At 35.4% G+C, this 16,014-nt stretch overlaps 1 protein-coding gene across 5 annotated transcripts in view; it reads right to left on the bottom strand.

Moving 5' to 3' along the window:
- CRYBG3 (crystallin beta-gamma domain containing 3) overlaps positions 1-16,014 on the bottom strand; it is a 126,481-nt gene that overhangs the window by 51,692 nt on the left and 58,775 nt on the right. For 4 of the 5 annotated variants that reach the window (XR_010155658.1, XM_526496.8, XM_009445940.5 and 1 more), the window contains 7 exons: positions 15,628-15,672; positions 15,276-15,391; positions 14,156-14,303; positions 8,598-8,734; positions 6,910-7,024; positions 5,975-6,010; positions 2,370-2,503 (listed from right to left, as the gene is read on the bottom strand). Coding sequence is in view for 4 of the 5 variants with exons in the window: in XM_526496.8 (XP_526496.4) it covers positions 2,370-2,503; positions 5,975-6,010; positions 6,910-7,024; positions 8,598-8,734; positions 14,156-14,303; positions 15,276-15,391; positions 15,628-15,672 (731 nt within the window). In the remaining variant the exon portion in view is untranslated. Of the gene's footprint in view, positions 1-2,369; positions 2,504-5,974; positions 6,011-6,909; positions 7,025-8,597; positions 8,735-12,311; positions 12,406-14,155; positions 14,304-15,275; positions 15,392-15,627; positions 15,673-16,014 lie in introns of those variants that run through there. The other variant, XM_063806929.1, reaches the window with a different exon arrangement.

Below are 16,014 nucleotides of genomic sequence, written 5' to 3'. Positions count from 1 at the left end.
TGTTGGTCCCACTACTTTCTTGACTTCTAATCTAAAACTATCAGTACAAGACACTGATAAATACCATGAGTTATTAAGCTCCTCCATAAAACTTACCTTTTTATAAACTAATCCACAGTATCTAATGCAATGTGGGCATAGATGGCTCATAAAACAAGTTGGCCTTCTCAAATCCGCCCTTAGCCACACTGCATAGTTAGACTAAGATGCCCTCCAATAGTGCAGATTCCAAGGATGACTATTTCTGAGCTCCAGGGTTGGGAAATTTGAAATTCAGGAGCTTGACAAAATAAAGCCTAGGAGGGCTGCCTACTACTGCTTTTTCTTTCTTCACTCCTACTGTGGTTGTGAAGGTACAGAAAGTATTCCAAATAATTGTTTTCATAGGGCACAAAATAGCAGCCATTAATTGTTACTCCCTCTCCCCTTCCTGTAAGTTTAGGTATGACGGTGGGGCAGAGGGTCCGCATGAATTGGAATAAACCTATAAACCTATTTATACATCTCAGTATATCTGTAATATGTAAATGAACCAACATTATTTTATTCTTAAACAATTATATGAAAATAAATTTCACAAAACAACTTTTAAATTCTAAGCTTTATTTTATATAAGTGTGGCTACTCAAAACACGCTTTTATTTATATCTGAATGGGAAAAGAAATAAAAGGTATAAAAGACCTTAAAGGATCAATTAAGATTCGCAAATTTATTATATGACAGTCCAATAAGCATGTACTCAGTTTTTCTTAATAGACTAAGTTTTGATTAAGATTCAATTTATATATCCATCTGGTATATTTAAAGATAGGTATTATCTGAGAAAAGTTAAGAAACATTAGTTTTACTTTCCCCAGATTCCTCAAGGTGGTACAGGGATGGAGTCCATGCTACCTACAGATACAATTAAACAACAAAACCAAAAAATGGTAGAAGTTGTGAAAAAAATAATCAGCTATTCCTCTTTAAATGGGGACATCACATCTTTCTCTTGCAGATGTCACAGACAAATGAAAGTTTGTATCCTGCATTACAAGTCATGTTTACTTAGGATTTTTACAAAATAGCTATTTAAAAAAAAAACTTAGAGAATAACAGTGCACATTGCACAGAATTTTAGCAGATAATTTTCTGTGCAGCAGAAAATTGGTTTTAACCTAAGTCAATCTAGTTAACAGGAAAAACATTTAGATCTCAAAGTGAGGAAAAGGCAAAAATATTTTATAGCAGGGTTAACAAGAAACATGTGTGTTCACAAACCAGACAATATTACAAATGAACACAATAAAAATGTGTTTATCCAAACCATATTTGTTCTTCAAGACCCTAATAAATTTTTAAAATTGAAGGACAAGGAAGTAAGTGATTAATATGTCAGACTAATAATTGATATAATCTACATATCCAGCATATATAATCTCTTACATTTTTATTGTGACTAGTATGGCTATTACTTAATTTACTGCCAGAAATTGCAAAGTCTAGTTCTCTAAATATAGGCCCTTGAGTGATCTTAAACAATTCATTTAACTGCTCTGAATAAAATATTTTAGTAGCATCTTTTACTAGAGTAGCTATTAGCAAAATTATATGATGTTACTGCAAATACCAAGAGATACTGATACTTAAAACAAACTAACGTTCCAAAATAACCAGTGTATCAACAGAGAGACAATAGAATGTTTCTAGAGGGATTCCAGCATTGGGCTGACAATGATAAATAAACAATGAGGACAGTTTCTTCTTCATTGTTTCACCTACCAGGATACGAATATAAAGGTACATCCCAGGCCCATCACAGATTTGGGGGGCTTCTGCCCCAGGAACTGCTGACTAAGACTGCGATGGTAGCAATGATGGTTACACTTGGGTTTATATCCAGGGGTTCCTAGAGAGCTTCCTCAAAAGCAGTTCAGAGCCCGGAGGGCAACCAATGTCAAAAATCCTTGACTTTGGAAACACATAATCCAGATCCTTTTTTAACAAGGGAAGGCTCACTGGCAAGGTCCTTGGTACATAAGTCAAGTATGATCAACAGAATAGGGATAAAAACTGGGGCTGTCATTCACGTTCATAACTTGTGAAAACCTAATTTTATCTTGCAATTCTTATAGTCTATCCTGTGTTCAGAAATACAAGGTGCTGCAGTTTCAGAAACTATTTTCTACATTTAATATATCTCAAAATCTTTAATACAAACAAGAGTCCACAGAAAACCATAAGTAACTAATATTTTTTACTTTCCATATTACAGAAGGAATGTATATTTTTAGATTAAAAACAAATCGTTTTTGCTTTGCTTAGCACATTTTTGTGCTGACCTTCAAAAACAGACTACTAGTGCAAATGTTAAAAATATGATACTCACACTCCACCAATGACACGAATTGATCCAATTCTGTGAAAATCTCCATTATTTTTCAAAAAATTAGGAACAGAATCTATATGTTCACTAAACTCTTTAGCCTGTCCATGGAAGTGAGGTTTTTCATAAATAATAACCTGAAAAATTATTTAACATGTTTATATTTTAATATAGACACATATTTACTTAAGTGACACCAAAGACCACAAAATGTACAGGGACTACTATCTATTTTTTTTTAATTAATATGAGGAGATTTCAAAAAGTTCATGGAAAAGGTGTATGACAAAAAACTATGCAGGGATTGCAAAATTTTTTGCACCAAAATCAACTTCTACTAACTTGTTATAACACATCTGAAAAGGATCTACTTCGAGGTACTAAGAAGAACAAAACAGTAGTTTGAAAAAAGCCCCTATCAGAGCAACACAAATTTTGCTAAAAATGATGCAAGAATAAACAAATTTATGGTGAAGCTTGGGTAGAAGAATGGTGAAATCACTAATGATTTACAAAACGTTTATGGTGACAATACCCCAAGGAAATCAGCAGTTTACACATAGGTAACTCATTTAAGAAGGGACGATATGATGTTGAAGATGAAGCAAGAATCGGCAGACCATCCGCGTCAATTTGAAAGGAAAAAATTCATCTTGTTTGCACCCTAATTGAAAAGGACTGATGATTAACCGCAGAAACAATAGCCAACACCACAGATACCTCAGTTGGTTCAGCCTGCACAATTTCGACTCAAAAATTAAAGTTGAGCAAACATTTCATTCTGTAGGTACCAAGACCGTTATGCTCCGATCAGCTGCAGATAAGAGCAGAGCCTTCAACTGAAAATTTAAACAAATGGGATAAAGATCCTGAAGCATTTCTTCAAAGAATTATAACAGGAGATGAAACATGGCTTTACCCGTATGATCCTGAAAACACAGCACAATCAAAGCAATGGCTACCAAAAGGTGGAAGTGATCCAGTCAAAGCAAAAGCAGGCCAGTTAATGGCAAGGGTCGTGGCAACAGTTTTTTGGGATGTTCAAGGCATTTTGCTTGTTGGTTTTCTGGATGGCCAAAGAACAACATCTGTTTATTATGAAAGTGTTTTGAAAAAGTTAGCCAAAGCTTTAGCAGAAAAACACCCAGGGAAGCTTCACCAGAAAGTCATTCTCTACCACGGCAATGCTCCCATTCATTTCTCTCCTCAAACAAGGGCAATTTCCCAAGAGTTTCCATAAGAAATCATTAGGCATCCACCTTACGCTCCTGAATTGCCTCCTTCTGGCTTCTTTTTTTCCCCTAATCTTAACAAAAACTCTAAAGGAAACCCATTTTCCTTCAGTTAATAACATAAAAAAGACTGCATTGACATAGTTAATTTGCAAGACCCTCAGTTCTTTAGGGATGAACTAAATAGCTGGTATGACTGCTTACGAAAGTGTCTTGACAGTGACGAAGCTTATGATGAAAAATAACGTCTATAGTTATTTTTATATTTTAATTCCATTTTTTCCATGAACTTTTTGAAGTCCCCTCATGTATACTTACAGTATAGCACAATGTTGGATATTCACAAAGAATATGTGAGTCTTTATCATCATAAGGATAAAATAGCTTATTTAATAAGAAGTTTCTCTCATATTACAATAATATACTTGAGTGTGATTACATTGTTTGGGTCACCCAAATACTAGGATCATCTCATAGGGTAAACTGCCTTATAACTAACTGATTCTTGAATTATCTTTATAAGTATATCCCTGTGTTCGGAATTTTAATATAGACCTTCCTTCTACTTACTGAATTTCCCCTAAAGAACTCTCTTGAGATTCCAGGGTATAACAATAAATTATCTATTGACTTTAAAAATACATACTGTTTCTTACAACGCTAACTGCTTCTATGGCCTACTATTCATTGAGAAGAAACAGACATGCAAATTCTAGAATTTAAATACAAAACTTCCTAAAAAATAAGAAATTACTGAAAAATATTATTTCTAAAGATTGGATATTTGATTCAAATTGAGGGGATGCAATACATATTGTCAGAAACAAATTTCTGGCATTTACTTCAAATTTGGATTGGAATAGTATTTCTCCTTTACTATTTTGCTGTTTTTTTACTTCTCAAATACTAGCTGCATTAAGTATGAGGAAGTGATAACAGCATTTATCCACATTCTCTCACTTGGTCCTATTTGTGGGTAATGGAATAATTTGTGCACAAGTGTCAACTCAATATCTTGCCAAATAAACCCCACGCTTAAAAACACTAAATCAAAAAGGTTATAGCTTCCTTACGACTAAAAACTGATAATATTAGGGAAACAATATATAGTACCAATCCTGCACTTTTCCATGTTAGGTTTGCACAGGGTACTATATTTGAGATGACAAAGTTTTATTTGGGTTTAATACATGTTACATATGCTGACCACATTCAAACTCAGTAAGAAATACAAATTCTTTGATGGGAAAGCCACAAATTAATATCAAACAACTTATAAATTGTGATTACCAATCCATTCATATACACCTACAACCTGTCAAACTGCAAATGTCCAAGGAAGATCCAGCCTGTCACAACTGAAGTCCTGATTGACCAGACTAGGAGACTGAGACAGAAGGCATTCAGACAGCTTCACAGCTAATTGTACATCTTTTACATCTTGACTGCAAATAGAATCACCTAGGACTCTTTGCAAACTGTTGACCACGGCCCAAACTAATATAGTATCTCTGGGAGTGCAGCCCAGGCTCAAGCATTTTTAAAAACTCCAATATGTATAATTCCAACATACAGTCAAAGTATATTAGATACACTCAGATAAAGAAGTTTTAACAGACTACATCTATGTGGCTGAGAGAATGGAAGTCAGTTCCATAAATCAGAAAGCCCAGAAATGGGAGAGTTGAAGGAGTTGCATCTTGCTTTAGAGAAGAGGAAGACGAATGAATCCCTGCTTCTATACCTGCCTCTGGAGGTGCTGTAACCTAATTACAAGCAGGCCTGTTTGCATCTTTTATCACTGTACTGGTTTGCCTTCTCTCTCTCTCTAAACATACTTTGTAATTCTGTTTCCTCCTTTCTTTCCCTGAATTTGCTTGATCCTGGCACCACTGCTACCCATTTTCATTGCCTCGCCGCTACTCTTCCCTTTGGATACTCATACTTACAAACTGCCATCTACCTGATAAGAGCTACCTACACTTCCTTTTGATCAGCCTTGATCATGTTCCTGAGCATCACTCCCAAATGCCCGCTAGATATCTCCACTTCAATAACTAGCTGCTATCTCAAGTCCCTTCCCTCAAAACAAAACTCAAACCTATCACCTTTCCACCCTCTAGCAGAATGTAGTGAGTCTGACTGATTTATTGGTACAGACCTCCATCTTTGCAGACTGATCCCGCTCTCCATTCACAGCCATAGGGTTGGGCCCTCATCAAACATTTTGTGCATTCACTTCCCACCTCCCCAAAATCCATTAGCTAAGTCTAATCATATGTGGAGGTACTTTTTATTCCAATGTTTCAAAATTATTGGAATAAATATTAATCCTGAGACTCTTTAGCCTGCTACAAAAATCAGTCCAAGACTTACCTTTAAGTTCATGGGCATTTCCACTTTCAGTCCACCCTTAAGATGACAAGATAGTTTAATATTAGACAGGTAAATATTTAAAACATTTGAATGTAATATCTGAAAGTGATATATGTAGGTTACATAAAAATCTAACCAGTGAAGATTACACACCAGTCAAATTCAAATTGTGCTAAATTTTAAACTTTAAGTACAGAACTCTATAGTAGCCAAAACCAAGTTATAGTGTTCCTCATCAATGTAGATGGGGCAAGAAATCTTAAGGATACACTTTCCAGATTACAACTACTATGAGGAAGGAAACTGAGCTTTAGTCCTTGAGTACACATGACCAATTAAGATTTAATCCCACTTCAGAGTGTCCCAAAAAGAAAAGTGGTATTGCTAGTAAACTTAGAAATCTCATTCAGCAGAGTAGATTTCTTAGCCAGCTAATCCAAACGTCTTCCCTACAATTATTTGGGCTTTCTAAATTAGAGCACTGAGCTAACCACACTAACCTTTCCAAGTTCTACCAACACTTTTTCTCACATGCACTGTCTTTGTGACCTCAAAGTTGTACAGCATAAAAAGCAACTCTTTCCTTACAAAAACCCCAATTCTGTAGTTTTTTTTGCTTCAAGTGCTACTCCACGTTGTGATATTTCTTAAAATGTTTTAGTTTGTCCTAGTGGCTATGTTTTTAAGGGGCATGGACTAACCAAAAATGGTTTATCACATAGCCAATGTTTAATTGAACAGTCTGCCACTCAAGTAAATGTTTGTAACAAAAAAGAAATACTGTAAATACTGAAGGCACTACAGTACAATAGTTTGCCAATTCAGTAGTACACATATTCACTTGAGATTTAGATGCATGAGCAACCATCATGGTTATTTAATTTTGGATTCATGGGTACTTGGGAAAAGGAATGCTTCTTTTTAAATTTGCTTACCATTTGAAGCGGATGTAATGATTTCATTTCTGCTGTAGAAATCTCAAAGAGCCCATGGTCTTCCTCCAGAACTGTAGCTTGTCCCTTAAAATTAATATCTGGGTAGGCAAGCCAACTATATAAAAATAGATAGTTAGTTAAAAGTATAATAGTACTGCTTTAGTCTGGTTCTGTAAGTAAAAAGGGCTACCGAAATAAAAAAACAAAATCCTCCATCACAGAATTACACTAGTAAAACACACTCAAAGTGAGAGCCAGACATTATATAACGATAATAGTTACCATGTTATTTACATTCACACATTATCCATCCTATAATAAGCTATCTGTCCTATAATAAGTCTGATACATTTTCCAATCATTAGGCATTACTTTTATTTTTCTGATACCTAAAACACGTGGCACCTTTATTCAAGTGGGAAATAATTAGAAAATCAAAACCAATTTCACTATATTCCATTCTTTTTTAAACTGGAACAATCAGAGGTAGGGATTCCACAAGGTGTTTTACATTTTGAGCCACATTTTCAGAATCAATATCAGTTCTATTGGCTGCCTAAGGAACAGTATTTGCAATCGGATTCCCAAAAGACCCATCTTCCAGCTAAGCTTGATAATTACAGACATTCCTCATGGACACAGCCAATTACTGGCCTACCCCAAAGTTGTTTTTTGTTTTTGTTTTTGTTGTTTTTTCTTGAGACAGAGTTTTGCTCTTGTTGCCCAGGCTGGAGTGCAATGGTGCGATCTCAGCTCACCACAACCCCTGCCTTCTGGGTTCAAGCGATTCTCCTGCCTCAGCCTCCCAAGTAACTGGGATTACAGGAATGCGCCACCATGCCCAGCTAATTTTTTTGTATTGTTTTAGTAGAGATGGGGTTTCTCCATGTTGGTCAGGCTGGTCTCGAACTCCTGACCTCAGGTGATCCACCCACCTTGGCCTCCCAAAGTGTTGGGATTACAGGCGTGAGCCACCACACATGGCCAGCCTGCCCACAAGTTCTAATTCACATGTGGGGGAGACAAAAATGTTGTCCTACGGTGTCCCCAAAATTGTATACCAACCATCATCAAAGTAAACAAAAACAGTGAGGGAGCAGAGGGTTTCATGTTGAGCCAGATATCCACAGGGTTTGGAGTCAAGTCAATCTGGGAATGAACTAAGACTGAACTTAGACCCATAGTCCTAACAGATACCTCTAGAACCAGAGAGGCCTAGTATCAAATCCATGCTTACCGGCTAGTAGCCTGGGACAAATCACTCATATATAATATGAGAGTAACACCATCTGCCTTTCAGGAACAGAGGAGTCATAAACAAAAAAGCCATATGTGCCTGATACCACAGAGGCAGTCAGTGACTATCAGAACTTAGACACTCTAGAAATAGTTCAGGCTCCAAAATTTTAGGCCAGGGACATGCTTTTATTTCTCAATCACAGAATTTGTTGGATGAAAAGACAATAGATCCATATATCAAGAACTACATCTCAGAATTCTATACCTGCTCCTGTGAGTCATATATCAAAGCTCTAATTAGATCCAAAGAATCTTTTCACCCCTGCAGTCTTTCTTGGGTGACTGAGAGTATAAATATTAGCTAGAAACTTTAGAAATATGTACATCATCTATTGAAATATGAAATCGGTGGCCATCAATCACTATAATAAAAAGGAGCTGATACGTACACTCCTGACTTCACAGTGAAGGACACAGATTTGGAGATATTCAGTTCTTCCAAATTGGGGACTGCTCTCTGTATGTAGACAGGACAACAGGCTGGGTCAGATTGTGGGAAAAGCTCTATCTCTGGAATGCTGCAGTCCTGAAAAAAAAATAATTTGGCTTTGAAATCAACTAGAGTCACACAGTCCAGTCTTCTCAATGTCCTGGACATACAGTTACACTGTTCTCATTATTGAGTTGAATTTCTTCACAAAGAAAACATAAAGGAAATATTGTTTCTCCTCACCCTTTTTTTTTTAAAAAGTTTTTCTAAAAAGCTGTTAATGACATGAAAATCATAAATTTTATGGAAAAATTATTGTCCCAATGTTTCTGCTTTTTTTTTTAAAGATTCATTCCATTAAGCAATGCTTAGAGTTACCAAATTGAGTTCAGATTTCAGAGTTACCAAACTATTTGAGTGCCAAATGTCTGTAAGCCTTCCTTCTTAGCAGTATAATAAAACCATAAGGGAGGAAGAGAGTTAAATAAAAGCTGATCTCATTGGGGATATAAAAAAAACAAGGAGAGAAGCAGTACCCTCTTCAGTGTTTATCTAATTTACATTGACAAAAGAAATAGTCATTAGAGGTGAGGGTAAAGGAAATCTGTTTTCCTCCCTGTAGGACTCCATTTCCTAGTGCAGTAGGTTTGAAGAAGAAAAGCATTATGAAATTGACCCTTTACTCCAACACAGTCTTAAAAAATCATGCACCCATTGTCCTGTGAGACCTTCCTTAAAAATTTCCCTCATGCATATCTCTTCTTACATATTTCCACTGTCACAGCCCTTGGTTAGGCCCAAACTTTGATTACAGGCCTACTTACAACCACTAGTCAAGCACTAGCTACTACTCTTTAGACAGCTGAACTTGTTAGAACATCACTTTCCTCAAGAAACTCATTGGCTTCAGACCCAAGCACATCAAATTCATGTTTCTGTTTGTCTTTCTATAATAGGACACCAAACTAGTGATCCACACTAACTTCCTACAACTCTGCAATCATATTGGTCTTCATGCTATCTCCACTTCCACTCCAGCCTCTGTAGGCTTTGCAGATGTTTCCCCTATCTCAACTAAAGAAATAATTCTTTGTATTCTTACTTTCAAAAATCTCTTCTAATAGTCAAGTTCTAACTCAAAAAAAGACCTCATCCCTTCTTAGGGAATCAAAATTACAATTATTTTTTCCCTTCTCTGAAATTACAGGTACATTTCTGTCTTAACACACTATCTCAATACTCATGAGTATTTAATGATAGAACTCGATACAACTCAAGTTTTAGTAATTATCCCCTATGACACTGTGAGATTCAAATGCATATGCTTTAATAGGTAAATGTAATAATAGAGGTGGCATTTATAAGAGACTGAACAATTCTATTTAAGTTTTGCAATTCTAAAAGTATAATATTCTGATTTTTCAACTTTTCCCCAAACTGAATTCTCAATCATTCTTATTAATATACAAAAGCAAGCAAGTTTATACATCTCATTTTCAGAAAATTGGTTCTAAAATGCAAAATAGTAAAGAAGCATAATCTAAAATATCCTTTAAAGTATAAAAGTATACTTCGTTCTAAAGTTTCACTTCAAAAATAAGCAGAAATGTTTAGAACAGTCACCTGTCAATCCTCAAGGCTCTTTTGTATGCTATTAATAATAGAGTTCTAGTAACATTATTTCAAATACTTCCAAATTAATGTCCCCCCAGGGATCTGAGTTACAGTAACAAAATACATAACTAACTGTCTCACACAAACAAATTTCCTCTGCATTGTGTTGTACAAACAATGTTTGGGTGGTGTACTCTAAAAGGGAAAAGCTAAGAAGCATTCAAGTCTACAACAACACAGATGGAAACAGTATAATAGCAAAAGTGTAATCACTAAAAAATGAAAATAAACAAAAATGAGAAGGTATATGTTTGCTGTTATCTTCACTAGAAAACTAATTTTTGCTCTAGTTGATTGAAAAAGATTTCACTGTTAAGTTCTATCTTCACGGTGGCTATTCACAGAAATAGCATGCTTTGCAAAACATATGTATAATTCTTGATGGACAAAGAAAGTCAAACACGAGCAACTGCAAGGCACTTTAAAGTAACCTAGAAACAAAAAATAATTTAAGTTTATATGGCTTCCTTGTATACTTTCGTAGTCCTGCTACACTTTTCAAATATATTAGTGAAATTTGCAAACTTATACTATTATGGCAATTAGTAAGAATGAAGACAGTTTTATAGTTAACAAAATCACAGTAAACAAACACAGTAAGAAAATATATTTGTCTCTACCTTATATAAGATACCTCAGTCCTGCATCTAACAACAGATCTTACCATAAGAAAGATGTCATATCTTTTAAAAAAAACCTTAAATACACAGTAAACATAGTAATTTGCAATATTCATTTATTCTAATTTTATAAATGAAAGCACTTGAATCAAGATTCACCACACTACTACCTTCACCCCCAATTATTTTCCCTGGGGACAAAGACAACCCTTAACTGGAATCTACAATTACTGATTACTGAGGGTATTCGCTATACCTGTCAATCCTCAAGGCTCTTTTGTATGCTATTAATAATAGAGTTCTAGTAACATTATTTCAAATATTTCCATATTAATGTCCCCCCAGGGATCTGAGTTACAGTAACAAAATACGTAACTAACTGTCTCACACAAACAAATTTCCTCTGCATTGTGTTGTACAAACAATGTTTGGGTGGTGTACTCTAAAGTGAAGACATCATGAAATAACTATCTTTAAAGGACATTAAAGTCTTGACTACACCAATATAACAACTAATATAAAGATGATTCAACAAGATAAAGTTGGCATAGAATAGGGAGAAGTGAATCCGTCATGGAAACAACCACCATGAAAGTGAAGCAACGATAGGAAGAATTCTGACAACGTTGGAAAAAGGAAGCAGTTTGATGCCTAATTATTACTTTGTAAAATATTTAAACAAGGCTCATGCCTCTTCCATTCAATGCTCAATAGTTTTATTTTCCTTCCTCACTAAAAGTTGTTAACCTGTTCGAGACACACGAACTAATACTGCAACTAAAAAAAAAATGATTCCGAGAACAAACACTGAAGAAAAAGTACAAGCCTGACTTACTCTTTCTTATAATATATTCTAAGCAAATGGTGGACGTGCAAATATCCATTCAAATATCTATGCTCACCAGATTAAATCTGTTTGATTTTATTGTTTGATTTTGGTGGGGGGGTGAGAGAGGTGGCTCTTTGCCATATATTACTCATTTTTTTCCCACTAGGCCTTGGCATAGTGCCTGATTTCACAAAGAAAGCACAAAACCACAAGTGATATAAATCTTAGAAGAGTCCAGTTACGAACTAACTAGTCATTTTTTCAAGGAATTTCTAGTTGAGTTAATAGAGTGAGCACTCAAATGGTTATCTGCAGAACTGAACTGACTACAGTTAAATCTTTCAGTGAAAATGGACATTGCTCTCTCCACTTCAGCCATCTTAATCTCCTTGCAGTATACTAGGCCACCAAAGCTCACCTCTGTATCTGACAAAAGTGGCTCTGCCAGGAACTCCCTCCTATCTCCCAGACTGCTTAACTCCTGTTAGTCCTTGCAACATTCCAAACAGGTGCCACCTCCTCCAGGTGACACGCCTCTTCCCAAAGGTGAGTTGTTTCTTCTGTGTGCCCAGAGGGCCCTGGAGAACGCTTCTCACATCATACAATCATGTGACTCAGCTGCTCTCCCCGAGTCTTTAAGCAACCTGAAGTAAGGAACCATATCTCACTTGTATTTCTATTCCCTGTGCACACCACAGTATTGGCTCAAAAGCAGACACAAATATTGTTAAATATAGGTTTGCCTACAGCTTTGCAGACAGTATTGATTCACATAAAATATGTGCAGACACCTTTATAACTTGAGTTTTTCTGTAGGCTATATTTAATTTCTCTGAATGCTATAGACCACTGTCAAGAGTTTAATAATAACAATCCAAGTCATCATGATAGTTTTCATCTCAATTTATACTTTTTATGTATATAAATGAAATCTCCATAACTTGAAAACTACATATATCCATTACTGTCACATGAGTAACTGTACTGTATCACATATTATGAAGGAAATCTTAAGAATACATGTGAGGAGAATTCTGTCCTTATCTAAGATGTCCTTATCACTAATTAACCCCCCTCTATACTACCACAGAACTTCTTACAAAATATTTTATTATATTGGAAGACCCTTCTCATCTTAGTATTAATATTTTCTAAGCAGAAAAATAAAAAATACCTTCCCTTCCTATTCCAATCCTCCCTTATTTCCCCTAACACACACACATGCATGCACACACGTCTATACTAAGTAGTAGCAATCTACACTAGAAAAAGATATATCTGGAAATCAATAAGGAATCTCTAAGATTCCTGAATAGTATACTTCTAATTAGGAACAGTATACTAATTAGGAGTATTCTGTAATACTGTGCTGCTATTATTATTATTATTATTATTATTATTATTATTAGACAGAGTCTTGCTCTGTCGCCCAGGCTGAGTGCAGTGGCATGATCTCAGCTCACTGCAACCTCTGCCCTCCAGGTTCAAGTGATTCTCCTGCCTCAACCTCCTGGGAAGCTGGGATTACAGCTGACCACCATGACATCTGGTTAATTTTTGTATTTTTAGTAGAGACAGGGTTTCACCATGTTGGCCAGTCTGGTCTTGAACTCCTGACCTCAAGTGATCCACCCACCTCAGCCTCCCAAAGTGCTGGGATTACAGGTGTGAGCCACAGTGCCCAGCCAATACTATACTATTATATACTACTAGGAGTATTACAGTAGGAGCAGTAGCATACTAATATAGTAGTATACTATTATAGTATAGTGTATAGTATACTATTATAGGAGAATACTATTCCTATTAGCATATTTTAATAGCAATAGTATAATCCTATAAAAAATATATATAGTACATCATGTAACATTTTATATGTTTATTTATTATTATTTTTTGAGACTGAATCTCACTCTGTCGCCCAGGCTGGAGTGCAGTGGCGTGATCCTGATTGACTGCAACCTCCGTGTCCTGGGTTCAAGTGATTCTTGTGCCTCAGCCTCCAGAGTAGTTGGGATTACAGACTTGCACCACCACGCCCGGCCAATTTTTGTATTTTTAGTAGAGACAGGGTTTCACCATGTCGGCCAGGATGGTCTCGAACTCCCAATCTTAGGTCATCTGCCCGCCTCAGCCTCCCAAAGTGCTGGGATTACAGGCATGAGCCACCACGCCCGGCCCATGTAACATTTTATAAACTAGATTACCTCTGGTTAATATTTTTAATTGCCATTCACTCTATTTGCATAAATTCAAAAGATTATCAATATGGTAATGAAGATTAATAACAGCACAAAAATTAGCAATGATTTGTAAACATTGCCAGGCCACAGCACAGGTTTACTATATGATAAATAAAATCAAATAAAAAATAGAAAAATCTACAGTTGTTACCTTTAAGACATGTTTGAGAGAACCCAATATAAAGTTTCTTTGTGGATGCCTTCTGTTCTGAAGAATCCAGTCACAATTTAACACCTTTTCCCCTTCTTCTAGCACACATTTCTGACCTCGGAAATGTGGTTTCTCATATAAAATCCAGCTAAACAAAGAGAAATGCAATGATGAGTTATATTTAATTTTCTAAGAAATAAGGCATATAAGTCACAGACCATTTTGTCTACTTAAATTTTTTAAGCTGGGATATCTTCCACTATTAGCATATAACCCTATTTTTTGAAACAATGATATATGCTAATTTAAGTACAGGCAAACAGTAAAGAAAAAATAAAAGTGCATATACCTTGGAAATAAAAATACTTTCTGAACATAGTACCACAATATATTTCTATGTCTATATTTATGTATGTATGCTCTTTATAGATGTGGTCTATACGAAACTATACAGTTGCATAAAAAACAATAGTGCAACAATTCCAAATTATACTTCTAATTTTCTTGTTGCTGAATAACACAGGACACATGTCCCATTTTATTATATGAAGACGAGATTACACCATATGATTTAAGACATGAATGCTGACCTGGGTAGCCTAAACACTGGACAGATAAATTCTGGCTCCAGCATGTCCATGGGTCATGGTCCATAATAAATAGATGGGGTTGCCCCTCATTTTTAGACCATACAAAGATTCCTTCACTTCTTGAGCAAGTCAGCTATACAAACAACTTTAACTATGTGGCCTTCACATTCCTCAGCATCCCACAAATTCTGAACTCATTTTCAAAGCTATGCTTCATTCAACTGAAGCATTCACCCAAACTTGCCAAATCTATCCTGCTAATAATGCAGTTACAGAATGGTATTGATTGTATAGATTAGGTCTTGCAACTTACTGGCTTAAGCACTAAAAACAGATTGTATTTTATGCCATAGTAAATAAAAAGAACAATTAAGTTATAACACACTAATAATAATGTTTCAAAATCTTCTGTCGAAAAGTAGAGGAAGGAGAATATGACTTCAATAAAAAATAGAAAAAAAAAGCATTAACAGCAAGAAGATACATTTAATTTAAGAAAATATGCTATAAAATTTTAAGAAACTTCTTACCAGCCCCTTACAACTTTTATTAGAACTCCATTTGGAAAAGACCATGACGTAGCATCAGGAATATTACAGTAGACTTCTTGTTTATATGTACTTTCATGGAGATCATAGATAACCATCTGCAACACAGTAAATAGCAGTAAGTAGTTACAATAACTAATTTTTAGAATGTATTTTAAATTCTAAAATGTCCTAGAACATAGAAATAAATATCCTAAATATACAAAAGCAAATGTTACTTTAGATGTTAAATCCTTGAATAAAATCATTTTCTAAGTCACTTATATTAAATTCCTCAAGCCTGAAAGTTACCTAATGTTTAACCTTTATCTTAGTTTGAGAAAGTTATCCTTACCTTCCCAGGTCTTGGGTTACATCTCAGAGTTTGTTTGTCAACATTCTGAAATAATAAAAGTGGAAAAGTAAGCTTTAAGAAACATCGGTGAAAAGATGCATAATTCATTTTCTTAGCAGTCTTGTATCCAATTTATCACATATTTAGTTAGTGTTCATTATGAGCAAGGTGCTTCTCTAGATACAAGTGATATAAATACAAATATATAGGAAATTAACACATTGTCTCTGCCCTCAAGAAGTACATAGCTTAGAATGGGTAAACAGATGATCATATTTGCATAGCTCTACTAAGCCAGGGGACTAAGTCACATTCACAGGTAAAATACAAGGAAAACACTAGGTTATGGAAATGGCACCAGCATGGAGGTGAGGGCATACAGAGGTT

The sequence above is a fragment of the Pan troglodytes genome, chromosome 2 (assembly GCF_028858775.2).
Source record: "Pan troglodytes isolate AG18354 chromosome 2, NHGRI_mPanTro3-v2.0_pri, whole genome shotgun sequence".
Classification (NCBI taxonomy): domain Eukaryota; kingdom Metazoa; phylum Chordata; class Mammalia; order Primates; family Hominidae; genus Pan; species Pan troglodytes.
This window is presented reverse-complemented; position numbering and strand designations above follow the sequence as displayed.